The sequence below is a fragment of the Cetorhinus maximus genome, chromosome 29 (assembly GCF_964194155.1).
Source record: "Cetorhinus maximus chromosome 29, sCetMax3.hap1.1, whole genome shotgun sequence".
In the NCBI taxonomy this organism is placed as follows: domain Eukaryota; kingdom Metazoa; phylum Chordata; class Chondrichthyes; order Lamniformes; family Cetorhinidae; genus Cetorhinus; species Cetorhinus maximus.
In genome coordinates, this window is record NC_135907.1 from 17,107,758 (window position 1) to 17,125,862 (window position 18,105).

Below are 18,105 nucleotides of genomic sequence, written 5' to 3' on the forward strand. Positions count from 1 at the left end.
GCCAGTGATGCCCACATCCCATGAGTGAATAAAATAAAAGTTTGTAGAGGCACCATTAAAGGCACAGTAAGCAGTGTAAATGGCAGCAGGGACAGACAGATTAACTAGGCTGAACTTAACCTGGGGGCAGGGCCCCCCTCATGAAGTAAAAGCCTATCCGTGCTTGACTGGCTCGTCACGCGGGCGTTCAGCAGCTGCTGTGTCTTTAGTTAGCTTGAGGCAGGAGTTCCACCCCCTTCCATGAGGAATCCTGCCTCTGGGAATGGTGGCCACTGCAAGGACTACCACACACCCTGTGGAAGGCCTTCGGTCATGGGGCTTGAACTGTGAGATGAGTCCTGGATCTTGCCAGGTCTAGGCTGGCAGGTCCCTGCGAAGGTCAGGGGAGGGGGTGTGTGGGGAGTGAGGGTGGGGGGGGGGTTAGGGTGAGGGACAGATGAAATGCAGAGGGGATCTTCGGGGGAGTCACACCTTCTGGGGGCGGGGAGGGGGTGATGGTGGTGGTATCTCTAATGGGCATTGGGTACTCCCTAGGGAGGTAACATCCATCCTGTCTACCTAGCCAACCGTTCCAGCTGGTGTGGACCTCTCCTGCCCTGGTGAAAATCCCAGCAATGGTGGGAAAAGGCTCTTAAGTGGCCATGAATTGACCAGCTAAGGGCCTCAATTGTCCCTCAGGCAGGCAGGCTGCCCGGATCAGGAATCCATGTGCTAAAAGCTGTTGACACTGGTATAGAAAGCAACTAAAAAGGCTAATGAGTGCTGAGCTTTATTTCAAAGGGGCTAGAATACAAAGGGGAGGAAGCTAGATGGAGAGAGGCTGGTTTCTCTGGCTGGACAGTCTAGAACGAGCAGCATATAGTCTCAGGATAAAGCAACAGCCCTTTAGGACTGAGATGAGGAGGAATTTCTTCACTCAGAGGGTTGTGAATCTTTGGAATTCTCGAGCCCAGGGAGCAGTGGATGCTCAGTTGTTGAAAAGATTCAAAATTGACATCAATAGATTTTGGGAACTTCTAAGTGAATGAAGGGAAATGGATTGGGCAGGAAAGTGGAATTGAGATCAAAGATCAGCCATGATCTTATTAAACGTTTGGGCAGGCTCGAGGGGCCATGTAATCTACTCCTGCTCCTATTTCTCATTATCTTACGCTTCAGAAGTATAGCGCCTCAGTCAGACTCCACCAGGAGTACTCAGGAGCATTCCGTTTTGAACACCATACCTCAGGAAACATAAACTATCCTTGGAGAGGCAGGGAACAGATTCACAAGAATGACATTGGGCATTAAGGGGGCAAATTATGATGATAGTTTGCATAAACTTGGTTTGAATTTCCACGAATTTAGAAAGTGGCAAGGTAATTCAATCAAAGATAAGAGGATTCACTGGGGTAGATTCAGAGGAACTATCTCCTCTGGGTGGGGGAAATGTGGGTGTACACACACCACATGGACTGCAGCGGTTCAAGAAGGCAGCTCACCACCGCCTTCTCAAGGGCAACTAGGGATGGGCAATAAATGCTGGCCCGGCCAGTGAAGCCTCACATCCCGTGAATGAATAAATAATTTTTTTTTTTAATTCAGGGCACGGGGTCAAAATCTTAAAATTGGAGCCAAGCTAAGAATGCTGGGATAATTGGAGCATGGCTAGGTAAAAATATCAAGGGGTTTGGGTCAAATGCAGGAAAGTAGAGTTGAGATGCAGATTGACCATGGTCTAACAATAGAATGGAACCAGTTCAAGGGGCTGAATGGCCTACTGAGAACCATTGCCTTTAGTTAACAAGCAATAATGGAATCATACCCAAAGCAAGTACCACCTCCTCCAGGAGAGAGAGAGAGAGAAAGAGAGAGGAAAATGAAAAACAAATCCAATAACATTACAAGAAAATAAAATGAATGTAACAAAGTCTTTCGTGTCAGGCCTTTGCCAAAGGCATGAAAGGACTAATTCAGGTCATTTACTTAACAATGTTCTTTATTACTTTGTGAAGTAAAATGCTGCCATTCCCTAATTTCCACATATCATATATTCACAGACATATATTGGTATCAAACACAAAATTGGTCAATTTATTGATTCAGAAGAGACAACACATTGATGTGTATTTGCTGTAAATATGTTTTCATGCATTACAACTAGAGGAAAAGAAATCTGTCCGGAACGTTCCATTTGTTTCGCTACGTGGGCCATATTGTTGGAAACTCTAGGTTGGTCTCCGCACGCTTGACAATCGCTGAACAGAATCGTCACAACTTAGTTGAGGTCACAGCATATGAACCCCTCACCTTCAACCCTTTTTACCTGAACCATTACTGACCATTTTATCATATCTGCTCTGGGGGCCTTCCCATCTCCATACTGCGGGGGTTTCTGTGACTGGGTCAATAGTTGATGCTCTATCTTCACTCCATTCCATTCCTGGTAAAAATTCAAGTTAGTCACCGAGCTCAGATCTGGGAAATCTCCCCCCTTCCATGTAGAGCAAATTGAATGTGACCAGCAACTGAAACTAGGATTCAGATTCCAAGCAGATGCTGTACTGCACCTTCCCCCGCCGAAGGAATCCCAGTCCGCTGCTGCCAAAGCTCCCTCACCCTATCAATGGTGGGGTCCAGTAATTGTATTGCCATGTCGTAGGCCCATCCAAAGTAATCCTGTACCTGAAACAAAAGCAGAAAATCTGGAAAGACTCAGTAGGTCTGACAGCATCTGTGGAGAGAGAAACAGGGTTGACGTTTCGAGTCCGTATGGCCCTTCTTCAGTGCGAAAGCTCTGACCCTTCTTGGGTCATACGGACTCGGAACATCAACTCCGTTTCTCCCTCCACAGATGCTGTCGGACCTGCTGAGTTTTTCCGGCATTTTCTGTTTTTGTTTCAGGCTTCCAGCATCTGCAGTATTTTGCTTTTATCTTGTAATCCAGTACCTCGCTGAGAGAGGTACCCAACCCTCCCAAAGGGAGTCCAGTAACTGTGTTACTAGAGCTAACAAACCCTCTGAGCAGATTAAGTCTACCGCTCACCCATTTTAGTTGTCAAGTCAGTATCTTACCTTTCAATGTACAGAATTATTTCCTATCCTCCTATCTTGTATATCCGATAAGTGATTATTTCCACCCAGTGAACAAATTTCAACAAACAAAAAGGACTTCCTATCTACACAAACTGTATTTGATCCTGAATGGCTGTGGCTGGTAATTCCTGTTAAGCGAATATATTTCGGTTGAAACTTTTCTTGTTAAACCACATAATTGTATGGACACAGTACTAAGGGTGTTGTGGCGTGATGGAATGAGAATATACCTGATAAACTATATTCTGATAATCAAATCATCAGCTTTCTCATATCCCCTCCAACCAGCATTCTGTATATACAGGGAAAAGTTGAATGGATTTCACTGCATCTGGGATCTGATTGTAAGGGATGAATTTTATTCCCCCCCCCACCCCACCCCACCCCACCCCACCACCCCGCTGGCGTAATTGAAGGCGGGGGCATGTAAAATAAAGCGGTGACCTGCCCGCCATCTTCTGCCACCCCCACCCTGCCCCCAATATTATGGGGGGGGGCGGGGGGAGGTGGGGTGGGGGGTGAGGCAGCTTGTCAATATCTTATCAATTACATTGTTAAAGTTGTTAATGTCAATGACATTTTTATGGTTTAGAGAAACGGGTGATGGTTATTAATTGACTTTGAGCACATATAAATGGGGATGGCTGGGACACTGGGTTGAGTGGGAGGAGAGCTGTGAGACTGAACACGTCGATAAACTCGCTGAATAGAAAAAGCTGTGCCTTGGTTTCTGCTTCACCAACTGGCTTGGATCCTTTTAACACAGGCAAGGCGTCAGACAAGCCTGCCTGACCTTAGGCTCATTGAGGCCCTTATGTGGCCAATTTATTGCCACTTAAGGGCATCAATCTGCCTCTGCTGCAATTTTTCAGTCAGTGGGAGGAAGACGAGGAAGGCAGGGGCATGGTGACCATCCCGGTAGCTTTCACTGCATGGGCTGCTGGTGGGGGTGAGGGTACCTCCTTTGGGGAGGGGACTGCCCAGTGTCCAACACCCCACACCCCTCGCTAGGGTCTGCCTGAAATCCCCAGACCTACATGAGCACCAGGATCCATGCCACTTCATCTTCAGGAGCTGCTTGTAGTCCCAGCAATGGCCATTACTCTATCCTGGCACTGCTGGGACTACATTGGCCGGCAGCTTTTTAGGGCAGGGTTTCCTGACCCTGAGGGGCGAAAGTCCCACTCCTAATAAATTAACGCTGCCCAGTTCACTATGGGGTAGCTGGATTTCTGGTTGGGGGCTAATCCGTATCCCCGTAAAATTTACCCCTAAGACTTGGTAAGGAAACAGAAAAAGGTCCCCTCTCCGGTCCAGGGGGTTCATCAAGCTTCACTTTGCAGTTGAAATCTGGTCCAGTGCACCTGCACATTCCAGTGAAGCCTCTGGTCCACTCCAGTGGATATCCCCCAGCCCCTACTGCACCCATTGTGGAACCTCTGACTCAATTCAGTCAATGAGCCTATATCAATGGTGTATTGTGCAGGGCAGCCGCACTCTCCTGTGGAACCCCCAGCCCGATTATCATAAGAAATAGGAGCAGGAGTAGGCCATTCGGCCCCTCAAGCCTGCTCCCCCATTCTATAACAACGTGGGTAATCTAATTGTGGCCTTAACTGCATTTTTTTGCCTGCCTGTTCCCTTATAACCCTTATCTTGCCTTTAGATTAAAAATCTGTCCAACTCAGCCTTGAATATATTCAATGACCCAGCCACCACTACTCTCTAGGGTAGAGAATTCCAAAAATTAATTACCCTGAGAGAAGAAATTCCTCCTCATTGTTGTCATAAGTGAGAGACCCCTTATTCTCCAATTGCGCCCACTAGTTCTAGATTACCCCACAAAGGGAAACATTCTCTCAGCATCTACCCTGTCAAGTTCCTTCAGAACCTTATGGTATAATCTCTCATTCTTCACCTCTCACTCTTCTAAACGCCAATGAGTACAGGCCGAACCTGCTCAATCTTTCCTCATAATACAACCCCTTCATCCCTGGAAGCAGCCTAGTGAACCTTCTCTGAACTGCTTCCAATGCAAGTATAACCCTCCTCAAATAAGGAGACCAAAACTGTAGGCAGTCTCTAGACCCAGTCTCACCAAAGCCCTGTACAGTTGTGGCAAGACTTCCTACTTTCATACTTTGCCCTCTTGCCTACTTATTATTTTTGTTATTTTTGATGAAGCAATGGTCATCCAACCTGAGGAAAGTGGGAAGGTGCATAAGATGACAATCTGCTTCAGGTCCTAGAGACATTGGGTTGTCCCAAACCATTCAATTCCAGATTATTCAAACATGAGGATGTGCTGGGAGCTCTGCCAGGGTTGCCAACCCTCCAGGATTAGCCCAGAGTCTCCAGGAATTGAAAATCAATCTCCAAGACACTGCTGCATGTGCAACCCTGGAGAAAAAAATCATCGGGACATTAAAAAGGATTTTTTTTTTGTCATTTTCTTTGATCATTTCTCTTTACCAGGTATAAAAATATTGAAAATGGAAATAAAAAGCTGACAGTCAAGCATCATCCAATCGGGCAAGGAGTGTTTTTGCTTTCCAACCAGCGTAGGAAGGCCGTACGTCACAAGGATGGATGTGTTGGCCGACTAATGGCTGCAACGTGGGGGCAAGTCATGTGATGAAAATCTCCAGGAGTACCTTTAATCACAGTTGGCAACCCTAAGCACTGCAGAAGTCTGGTTTGGGATATGCTACAATGTTTTCTGAAATCACCTTTCAACAGTCAATGTATCACCCCATGGCACCCTAATCCTAACACATGAAATTCCCATGGGAAATTTCAATGCAATGATCTAAAAGCGTCTGACACTTGATAATCAAAACGTGACAGCAACTTTTCAAATAGTGGATATCCACCATTGAAAACCAGCACACCAAAGCTCAAGCATTCATAACCATCAGCTGAGAGCGGAGATTAGATTAGTGTCTGAAAGTCACTGTCTGGTATCTGTTAAGGTGTTCTGTTTTGTGTTTTGGGTTGGGTTGATCTCATTAATCAAGGTTCTGTGGACTCCGAAGATGTCAACTCAAACCTAGGTGGAGGGTTAAGCCCCCAAGTGCAAACTGCAGTAGGAAGCCAGATGAGAAATCAGTGATTAAATAGGCCCGACCCCAGCTGGAATTTTACACTAAAGTGGTGGCTTTACCTGCCAGCTGAAAAGTCGGGGGAGAGCCTGACTCTGCTTGGCCAAGTCACCCCCACAGCCGCTTTTACAGCCGTCGAGTCTTTAATCGACTGAAGGCGGGGCTTACACCCTCATCCGCCTCTTGAGAGCTGCCGGCCAATCAAATGGCCGAGAGATCTCTATTTCCAGCATTGCCACTGGGAGCGGTGGCCACTGCTGGGACTACAGGCAGTCCCTGAGGGAGAGACACCATGGACCAGGACTTAAAGGCAAGCCCAGGGATTTTCTGGGCCGGGTTGACAGGCTCTGGTGAGAGAGCGGGGGGGAGCCGGATTTGTCAGGGGAGGGGTGGGGGAATTCGGAGCGGGGGGCTACCTTGGTGGGAGTGGGTGAGCCTCAGTTGAGCACAGGGTTACCCCACCCACCTCAACCCACAAAAAGGTTTCCGGGTTTCACCTAGCAGCCTGGCAATGTGGCATGGGAAAATCCCAGCAGCAACAGGACCAGGCTCTCAAGTGGCCATTAATTGGGCCCATTGGTGACTAGGCCGCCCCCACCATGGGTATAATCCCAGCGGAGGCCAGTAGACGACAGACACGGCACCACCATCATGGTGCCCCATTTTACACTCCTTCCTGCATGCCAACCCAGGTTCACTGATTGGTTGGCGGGGGGTGGGGGTGCGATTGGGGTTGGAATCCAGTTTATGTCCTAACTTGAGTAGGTTATGGGAGACTTGAGGGTGGTATGGAACTCTGTAGTGTTGAGTTATGCATTGAAGACAACTCAATGAGCCTCAGTGAATTGTAGGGTCTGCAGGAACTTAGAAGAAAGAAGAAATGTAATTTGAGAGGAGCTCAGATATGTCCTTGACTTGTATGATGGTGATCTTATTCAAATATTATAAATCACCAGCATTGTGTCCAATACTGGGCACCACACTTCGGAAGGATATCAAGGTCTTGGACAGGGTGCAGAGAAGATTCACTCAGATGGTACCAACATGATGGACTTCGGTTATGTAGGAAAACTAGAGAAGCTGGGATTATTCTCTTTGAAGCAGGACGGGTTAAGGTGTTCAAAATGATGAATAGTTTTGGTAAGAGCATACAGAGAGAAATTGTTTCTACTGGCAGGAGGATGGGTAAGCAGAGCACGCAGGTGGAAGGTGATTGGCAAAAGAACCAGAGGGGGAATTGCAGACAATATTTTTTACGCAAATGTGTTGTTACAAGCTGGAGTGCACTGCCTGATGGAGTGGTGTAATATTCAAAAAGGAACTGCATAAATACTTGGGGAAAAAGTTGCAGGCGTCAAGCAGAGGGTCCGGGACTAATTGAATAACTGTTTCAAAGAGCTGGCACAGCCAAGAGGGGCCAAACGGCTACATGATTCCATTAATTATAACATTTCCACACATAAGGGTGGGACCTTCCGGTCCTGGCTGCCAGCGAGATTTACCGGTGCCACCGACGTTGACGAGCTTTTGGCTGGCTCGCCACATCCACCGCGTTGGGACCGGAACATCCCGGCCATAGTCAGTTACTGGGAGGGCGTAGATTCAGTATACGTTGTCAGTAGGAAGTTACTTGAGGTTGGGGTCAAATATTATTTAATACCTTCCAGCACAGCGAGCCAGTAAAACTCTGAGGTGCCTCTCTTTTTAAAAGTTAAGTTGTTTGTGATAGCAGCCTCGTTCCCGGTTCCACCAAAATCTCTATTAGAATGTATGGGATTCAACCTTGGTTAATTCTACAAAGGAAATCTAACCGCACCCCACCACCCCTCCCACAACCCGCCGAAGCAAACATGGCGAGGTTTGCAGAGAGAGGAATATTCCAGGAACTCAGCCTCCCCATTAATATTGGTTTAGTCATTTATGAATCGGTGTGATTAGTGGGACATCAAGTTTTCAGGTGACTGACAACGTCACCAGTGGCCCCGGTGGTTAAAATGGAAACCGAGCTTTCTTTACTGCCCTCCGCCTTATGGTGTGGAGTTGGTTTTTAAGGGTTTCAATGAATCTTCAGCGGCATTAATGAAAACAACAGACTCAAACCATTGTCCCCTCCCTCCACCTATTCCTGTTTTCCCCAGTATGGTTTTCAGCCTGGTATAATATGAGAACCCTCTATATTTACATAACTACAAATCTGGCATCTTTACATTGGAGATTTTCTATCTGCATAGCAATGGGCTCCAATTAAATTCTTTTTTCTTTAAAAAAAAAGCAAAGCAAAAATAGTGGAATTGTTAGCACGAGTTAAATTTAACTGGCTGTCAGTCATTGCTGTTATACTCATTGAGTCCTACTTAATTCGATAGGTTGGGTTCATATTACACTGGCACCTCTGAGACACCGTAGGCAGAATCTGGCTTCATCTCAAATGCAGTGGTCACCTTCCCCTGTTCTGTTTCCCTCCCTCCCCTCCTTACTGCAGCCTGGGCCAGTACTGAGCCATGTCCTGATCACCTCCAGGAACCTGAACCGGGACCGACACTCCAGGAGAGATAAGTCCTGTGGGAAAAAAAAATACGGAAAATAAAATTAAGTAAGCTGGCAGATCTCCAGTGACATTGATGCGTGTGAGAAAAATGTATTCTAATTTCTCCCTTCCCTTTTTTCAGTGACAATCCTGAATTAACACTACCCCACCCCTTCTTTATTGACCTGTGAATACAATCCTTTACTATTCCCCTTCTCAAAGGCTTGATTTTGAAATTAGTTCTCCCCACCTAAACATTCTCCGTTCCAATGAAATCAACCTCAGTTTTTTGAGCCTCCCTTTTGTCTATGTTATTCTGAATCTTCACTGATCCCCTTACATGGCTTCACCTTTCTTATAACAATGCCCAGGATTGCTAACCAAACACCAACTGGTTCCTGAACAACATCTTCTATGCTGCCAGCCACCAGGAGATGAGTAAGAGTATCTTGTATCATGTAACTATCCTCCACTCACTGCATTTTGCTGGAGAAAGCATCCTGCTTTAGTCAGGGGATTCTTCTATAATTTCGGTCACGGGTTCTCTTTGCTGTAGATCGTGGAGACTCTTTTTAAATAGACTCTGTAGACTGCTGCAGCGTACTGTTTAAACAGACATTTAAATGTTGTATAAACAGGCTCTGTAAACCACTGTAGCATAATGTTGAAATAGACACTATAGACTGTAGTGGTATGTTGTTTAAATAGACTCTGTAGACATTTTACTATAGCGTGTCATTTAAACAGACTGTGTTTGCTGAGTAAATAGACTATTTGCTGTAAAATAGACTGTTTGCTGTGAGTTTTGCCCTACCTCTTCTTTTTTGTTTACCTTTTCCACTCCTTTATAGAAATTTATGACCTCCCTATTTCAGCATGTACAGAACCACAAAACAAAGGCTAGAATTACCAATGATGTGTTCCATAAAGACATTTATTGAGGCTTTTGCCACAGCTGAATAAGTAAACATATATCCATTCAAATCCAAGTTCGGTGCTTGACTGCATAGAAAGAAATATTTGCATTTATATAGTGCCTCTCACAACCTCAGGGTATCCCAAAGTTCTTGATACCCAATGAAGTATTTCTGAAATGTAGCCGTTGTAATGAAGGAAATGCAGTAGCCAATTTGTGTACAGCATGGTCCCACAAACAGTAACAGATAATCTGTTTTAGTGATGTTTATTAAGGGGTAAATATTGGCCAGGGCGCTGGAGAGAACATTCTTGCTCTTCTTCAGAACTGTGTCATGTGGTCATTTGAAAGGGGATGCTTGGTTTAACATCTCATTCTGCAAGTTCCTCTCTAAGCCAAATGCTATCCTGGCTTGGAACTATATAAGAACACAAGACCAAAGTGAATAATCTCACATTTCTCCACATAATACCAGTTTGTTGCCCACTCACTTAACCTGTCTATATCTCTTTGCCGCCTCTTTGTGTCCTCCTCACAGCTTGCATTCCTACCTAACTTTGTACCATCAGCAAACTTAGAAACATTACTCTCTGTCTCTTCATTTAAGTCATTAATATAGATTGTAAAAAGTTGAGGCCCCAGCACTGATCCTTCTGGCACTCCACTAGGCACAGCCTGCCAACTTGAAAGTACCCTTTTATCCCTACTCTCTGCTTCCTGTCCATTAGCCAACCCTTTATCTATGCTAATATATCACACCCAACTCCATGAGCCCTTATCTTGTATATTAACTATTTGTGTGGCACCTTTTGGAAATACAAAAATACAATATCTACTGGTTCCCCTTTATCTATCCTACTAGTTACATCCTCAAAATATTGATATATTTGTCAAATGTCCCTTTCATAAAACCATGTTGAATTGTTCTAATATTACATTATTTTTCTAAGTGCTTTGTTAAGATTTCCTTAATAATAGATTCCAACACTTTCCCAATGACTAATGTCAGGCTAACTGGCCTGTAGTTCCCTGATTTCTCTCTCCCTCCTTTCTTGAATAACAGTGTTACATTTGCTAACTTCCAATCTGCTGGAACCATTCCAGAATCTAGGGAATTTTGGAATATCACCACTCCTTCGCTGTCACTGAGTCAAAAACCTTGTTATGAAAATATAATAATTTTCATAATATTATCCTGGTTTATTGTAAAGTAGGTTTATGGGTGTGAGTGTAGATGGTGCTGTCTGTGTGATTTAATTACATTGGAGTCAGGTAGACTGTAAGCTTGAAATTATCAAAAGAAGTTAAGTGTAGAAGTGCACTTGAAATGCTAATGAGTAAACATGGATGAGGTCTTAGTATATAAGATGTGAAGGAATTTGCATTTTTAGATAAGTGAAAAAGTTGTTTGATTTTCAAAAGGAATTTAGGATGTTTACAGCTAGCCAGATAAGCAAGGCCAAGCAGTGTGTTTATTTTTCCCAAGGATTACTGACAATACTGGCAAAATGAAAGTTTTATACTATGGGAAAAGTACATTTCCAAAGACATATGGAACAATGGAATTTACAGATTAAAGAGTGAGAAACATATATAAAGGAGAATGAAAGGCTATGTTGGAGGGCCATGTAAGATCTATCAGGAGTGTATGAAACAGCCTTTGGGAAGCCTCCAGCCATTTCTGCATATGTCTGCTGTATCCAGTAACTAAATTTGGAGAAAAGCCTTTGGGAATTCCACTGTCAGGTGGATACTATGGTAACTTGCTGGCTTGCTTTTTAAATTTAAAATCTATGTTGGACTGTTGCCTTAAAGGGGACATGTAATTGGGAGTCAGGTTAATTAGGAATTTTAGGATTTGTTATTGTATTAAGTCATTGTAGTCTTATGCACTTACTTGAAATCTTTTTTTTTGTTAATAAATATTTTAAATTCATTTCTAAAATCTCTAGATGTCTTAGTGGACTCATTACTTCTGAACTCAGTGCACACATCTCATAATAAAGACAAATTTCAAAACCGCTGCGACAGCGTGGCCACGTTTCCCTTGTGGATTTGGTCCACCTGACACACATCATCTGCCACATCATAACAACCTGCAACTCCTTCCTAACAGCACTGTGGGTGGACCTACATCAGATGGCCCATTCAATAATTATGCTTCTCAAGGGCAATTAGGGATGGGCAATAAATGCTAGCCTTGCCAGCAAGGCTCACATCTCTTGAAAAAAATAAAAAATGTCTTTCCCTCAGTATTGCAGTGCAGTGTTGGATCAGACCATGTACTCAAGTATGGGGGCAAGAGCAGCCCATGTCCAAATGCAGCAAGAGCTGGACAATATCCAGGCTTGGGCTGACAACTGGCATTCGCCATGTCACCATTCACGCCACACAAGTGCCAGGCAATGACCATCTTCAACAAGAGAGAATCTAACCATCGTCCCTTGACATTCAATGGCATTGCAAGCACTGAATCCCCCACTATCAACATCCAGGGGGTTACCATGACCAGAAACTGAACTGGACTAGCCATATAAATACTGTGGCTACAAGAGCAGGTCAGAGGCTAGGAATCCTGTGGTGTGTAACTCACCTCCTGACTCTCCAAAGCCTGTCCACTATCTACAAGGCTCAAGCCTAGATGAGTGCAGCTCCAACAACTCTCAAGAAGCTGTACACCATCCAGGACAAAGCAGCCTGCTTGATTGGCACCCCATCCACAAACATTCGTTCCCTCCACCACTGACAAACAGTGGCAGTAGTGTGTACCATTTACAAGATGCACTGCAGGAATTCACCAAGACTTCAGCAACACCTTCCAAACCCATGACCACTACCATCTAGAAGGACATGGGCAGCAGACACATGAGAACACCACCACCTGGAAGTTCCCCTCCAAGCCACTCACCATCCTGACTTGGAAATATATTGCCGTTCTTTCAATGTCACTGGGTCAAAATCCAGGGGCTGAATTTTGATTCCCATCAGGGGAGTTGTACGGGGGCAGGTAGGAGCGAGTGCGAACCCGATCAGTGCCCCCAATCGAGTGCACGCCGCCATTTTACGTGGGCGGGCCTTAATTGCGCGGTGACGTCGGGATGCCTGCCCGCCGACCGGAGAATTTAGCCCCTGGAACTCCCTGCCTAACAGCACTGTAAGTGTACCTACACCACAGGGGCTTCAGCGGTTCAAGAAGGCAGCTCGCCACCACCTTCTCAAAGGGCAATTAAAGATGGGCAATAAATGCCGGCCTGGCCTGCAACGCCCACATCCGGTAAATGAATAAGAAAAAAAGACTTGAACCCACAACTTTTGAGTCAGAGATGCTGCCTACTGAGCCATGGTTGAAGCCTAATTGATCACGCTGGGCAGGGATAGTATCGCTACATGCGGCTTAATGGTCTTGGGTTCTCTTCCTAATGCTATTTATTTGCTGTATGTGAGGACAGTGATGACCAGCTCAGGGCCATATGCAAGGTCGAACAGCCCACCGACAGTTGCCATCTTGATTCACACATGAGAAAACACCATTTTGGTTAGGGACCTGCGACCATGCTGGGTAGCACAGTACTGAGCCTTGGCAAGAGACAGCGTACGCTTAACAGCTGTGTCAAATGCGAACCACTCACGTTCTGCATATGACCTATGGGTCTCACCTGTAGAAGAGCCTCCTGTTGAAGCCAAGGACTGTGAATTCATGTGCGGCTGCATGTGCGGAGGAGTGTATGTGTCATAGCTCCGCACACTGACAGCTGGGCTGGCTGGAATCATGCAGGAATACGAGGAGGTTTGGCCTGGAACTGGCTGGACAGATTGCTGAAAAGACAGAAGATAGTGAAAATTCTTTATTGAAAACCATCAACAAAAACTCATATTTATAGAATTGTTACAGCACAGAAGGAGACCATTCTGCCCATCGTGTCTGCACTGGCTCTCTGAATGAATAATGCACCGAGTGCCATTCCCCTGCCTTCTCCCTGTAACCCTACATTCTTTCTTTTCAGATAATAATCCAATTTCCTCTTTATGCCTAGATTAAACCTGCCTCCACCACGGTCTCAGACGGCGCATTCCAGATCCTAACCAGTTGCTGTGTGAAAAAATTATTCCTCGTGTCTCCATTGCTTCTTTTTCCAACTACCGTAAATCTGTGCCCTTCCATTCTTGATCCTTCCACCAGTGGGACCAGTTTCTCCCTATCTACCCTGACCAGACCTTTCATGATTTTGAATACCTCGATCAAATCTCCTCTCAACCTTCTCTTCTCTTGAAGGAAAACAGTCCCAACTTTTCCAATCTGTCGACGTAACTGAAGTTCCTCGTCCTTGGAATCATTCTTTTGAATCTTTTCTGCATGCTCTCTAATGCCTTTACATCTTTCCTAAAGTGTGGCGCCCAGAACTGGACACTATGACCGGGATTTTCTGGCCCCGTTGTGGGTGAGGAGGTGCCCCAGCCAGAAGTCCATTGACTTGCGGTGGGATTGGAAGATCCTGGCGGTGGGCAGGTGGGGAAAATCCTGCCCTATACTCCAGCTGAGGCCGAATTAGTCTGAAGGATTTTCCCCTCAGCGATTTGGGGGCGGGGTCCACTCGCCGAGGGGAAAATGACGCGGGATGACATCGGGACGAATCCCCGACATCATCCCAGTCCATTTTAATCTTCAGGAAGGCGGGTGGACAGCGAAATCAGCTGTCCGCCCGCCGACCTGTCAATGGCCAATTAAGGCCATTGACAGGCTAATTAACCTTGTTAAAGACCTGCCCGTCCAAGCTTAAGGCTGGCGGACAGGCCAGGAGCCCCAGCGGGCTCCAGATTATTCATGAAACTTCATCCGCTGGCGGGATGAAGTTTCATGTCTGTTTTTTAAAAATTTAATAAACTTTATGTGTTTCTTATTAACATGTCCCATCTCGTGTGACATTGTCACATGAGGGGGACATGTTAATAATTTTAATGTTTCTCTATTTTTTGACTTTTCTTACCTAGGGTAGGCTAGGACATTAAAGGTCACTTTAACCAAGTTTAAAAAGCTTCCTTGTAAAGATAAAGCTCAAGAGAGTGGTTATAGAAAGAAAGAATGAAAGTGAGAAAGAGAGAAAGAGAAATAAATACTTTTTGAAGTGCATTCACTGACGTAAGAATGTGACAAAAGGACTGGATGAGGGTGAGAGAGTAAAATTGGGTATTGGCCCCATCTCAAAACTGTGGAACCTCTTTGAAGGATTTAGCCTTCCTTCTGAAAAATGGTCCATTTTGGTTCATGGCCACCACCACCACCCAGGGATCTCCCAACCTTCTGCCATAACTTTGGCGGAAGATCATCAGATCCCCAGGAAGAAGCAAGGTAATTTTCTCTCATCTACATCGTTTCTCCAGGGGTTGTGGTGGTGTGTTACAGTTCATTCAAGGAGTCCAAGTTGCTGTGGCAACATGCTCTTTTTACAAGTATGTTGTCGTCTGGAGTTATGGATAGTGATGGTAACGCCCCTAACATTCTTTCCGTCACATGGGGGGTGGTGGCATAGTGGTGTTGTCACTGGTCTGGAGTTCCAGAGACCCAGGTTCAAAGCCCACCACAGCAGATGGTGAAATTTAAATTTAAATTCAATAAAAGTCTGGAATTAAGTCTGATGATGACCATGAAACCATTGCCAATTGGCGTAAAAACCCATCTGGTTCACTAATGTCCTTTATGGAAGGAAATCTGCCGTCCTTACCTGGTCTGGCCTACATTTGACTCCAGACCCACAGCAATGTGGTTGGCTCTTAAACGCCCTCTGAACAAGGGAAATTCAGAATGGGCAATAAATGCTGGCCTAGCCAGCGACGCCCACATCTCATGAATGAATAAATAAAAACATGGCTGACCGAGAATTTCTCCCACTCGCCTGCCATTGACGTGTGTTGGAAGGATTTGCAGGTTGATGCTCATGCTGTTTGGCCGCATTATGAACGCACCTTCCTTGGCCATCAGGTCCTTAGAGTGGGACTCGGCTTCTGGCTCTAGAGGCAGGGATACTGCCCACTGCGCCATGAGACCTCCAGGAGTTATGCCGACCTACAAAATTGTAACAGGAGATGGAAGGAATCCTGTGGGAACTCCAAGGAAACGCACTTGCCTTGATATAATGGTCATATCCTGATCAATAGATGGGGCATATGTCTTAATCATTGTAGAAAGCCTGGTTATGTTCTCAAGATGTTCCAAAGCACTTCACAAATAATGAGTTACTATTCAAGAGTAGTGACTAGAATATAGACAAACACATCAACCAATTTGCAGAAAAGTCTCACAAATAGCAAGATAGATGACCAAATATTCTACTTTCGATGGTGTTGTTTGAGGCAGGACATCCAGGAGAACTCCCTATTCCTCCTAAAATAGTGTTAACTGATTTTTTTATGGCCTACTTGAAGCACAGTCGGGTAAAGGGCAGAGTTTCTGACAATGAAGCATTCTCAGCAATGCACTGAGATGTCAGCCTAGATTTTTGCGCTAAATCTTGGTGTGGGTCACCTCGTTCTCACTTAAGAGTCAGCATTGCCAACAACCGAGCAAAACTGGCATTGCGCGCAATTTGGTGCAAGTGATGGCTTCGACCGTTACCATCCCATTCGGACAGATATTACCTGCAATGGAAGATTATTTGCCATGGCAAAAGCTGGCATGGGTGGAAGCCCACTGTAACTGTTTGCGAGAGAGGTCTCGTTTCTGCCCAGCATTGGTCCTAAAGAGAGAAAAAAAATAATGTCAATAATACCTCATGTTTTAACTGATTGAGCCCATTTCAGCACAGACAGGAGTTGGGGGTGGCACAAATGGCATCACCAGTGCTGAACTAGGGAGGGAAGGAGTCACTTGGGATTCCCGTGACCAACTGCTAGAAAGTGTCCATGTAAGGATGTTGGGCATGGACAAGGTAGGACTTCACTGGGATGCCCCCCCAAGGCCAAACAGCCTGACGAACTGCACGGTTCATGCTCTCATATTTGGCCATAGTTACCAGGGTCACCCAGTTCCTGTAAAGCCTGTGGCTTAAGAAGGCCTGGCAGTTTCTTTCCAATTCATTCTAGCTTGACCTAGAGGTTTAGAGGACCATTTTGTGAAACCATTTTTTCATAATTTTGCCCAAAGACACATGTTGGTGCCAGGGCCTAAACCCAGGGGCACATCATCATGTCGTCAGCGGAGGGTTAATGGCTACGGGAGTGGGGGGGGGATAAAGAAACAATCACCCAGAAGAAACAGTGATCCTAGGGTCAACAATTCATTGAGTGTGGGGCTGGGTGTGGGTGGGAACAGATTACAAACTCGCAGCTACACCATCGTGTAAAACTGATTCCCAGCAACAGTCAGTATCTTGGGCGAGAGCGATAGAAAGAAAGCCTTGAATTTATACCCTGCTTTCCGCAACCTCAAAACACCCCAAAGCTTTACAGCCAATGAAGTACTTTTGAAGTGTAGTCACTGCTGTAATGTAGGAAACAAAGCAGCCAATTTTGTGCACAGTAAGATCCCACAAACAGCAATACGATAATGGCCAGGTCAACTGCTTTTAGCGACGCTGGTTGAGGGATAAATATTGGCCAGCACACCGGGGAGAACTCTCCTGCTCTTCTCCATAATAGCGCCTTGGGATCTTTTACAGCCACCTGACAGGGCAGGCGAGGGGGTCTCGGTTTGACATCTCACTTAAAAGATGGGCCAGGGTTTTACGGCCCCTCCCGATGGCGGGATATTACGGTCCTGCCGAACTGATTGGAAAGTTAAATGGCTCGCCACATCCACCGGCGGGGAGACAGGCCGGGGCGGGGTGATAAAATCCTGGCCACGGTGAAAGTTAGTGGAGGGAACAAAAAAAAGGAGGGGCAATTAAAAAGCTGACTTTCAGGGTCATTAAGAGTGAGTTCAGTATAGACTAGGAGGGCAACCAGTACTTTATAATGACCTGAGGTGGCGGGCTGCGGAATCGATTGATAAAGTGTTGGCGAGAAGCTGCTGTTGATAGGAACGTGGCTTGGGCCGCTACATGCCTGCCTCCTTTGGTTACGGAGTTTCTCTTCCCTCCTCCACTTGGCACGTCGATTTGAAAACCAAACCTTGAGGCGAGAAAGAGAAAAAGAAATGCAATTGCCCAGAGAGGTAGAAAGGTATCAAGGGTTTTAAGAATGATGATATTGCAAAATGCTACAGAATCCAAATGCAAAGGTCGTTTGAGAAACTACACATTTCGAACGGCAGAGGAGTGGTTAGAATAGTCCCGTTACCAAGGGAGGACTGCCAGGAAAAGTCTAGTAAATCAGTCAATACAAAAACAAGAAACGCTTGCATTAATACTGAGGACATTACAAAGCACTTTAAAGTAAGTGAAATACTTTTGAAGTGTAGTCACTGTTGCAATTTACAATATGCAGTAGCTAACTTGCGCACACAAGTTCCCACAAACAGTAATGAGTTAATGATCAGATCATCTGGACTAATA

General features: G+C 45.4%; 1 protein-coding gene across 1 annotated transcript in view; it reads right to left on the reverse strand.

The window, feature by feature from the left end:
- Positions 1-8,023: 8,023 nt before the first annotated feature.
- Positions 8,024-18,105, reverse strand: part of LOC144669308 (paired box protein Pax-6-like) — a 64,435-nt gene continuing 54,353 nt past the window's right edge. The window contains exons 6-9 of the mRNA XM_078531668.1: positions 17,572-17,722; positions 16,253-16,350; positions 13,276-13,435; positions 8,024-8,735 (exon numbers count right to left, since the gene is read on the reverse strand). Coding sequence (XP_078387794.1) covers positions 8,650-8,735; positions 13,276-13,435; positions 16,253-16,350; positions 17,572-17,722 — 495 coding nt within the window. The 3' untranslated portion in view covers positions 8,024-8,649. The remainder of the gene's footprint in view (positions 8,736-13,275; positions 13,436-16,252; positions 16,351-17,571; positions 17,723-18,105) is intronic.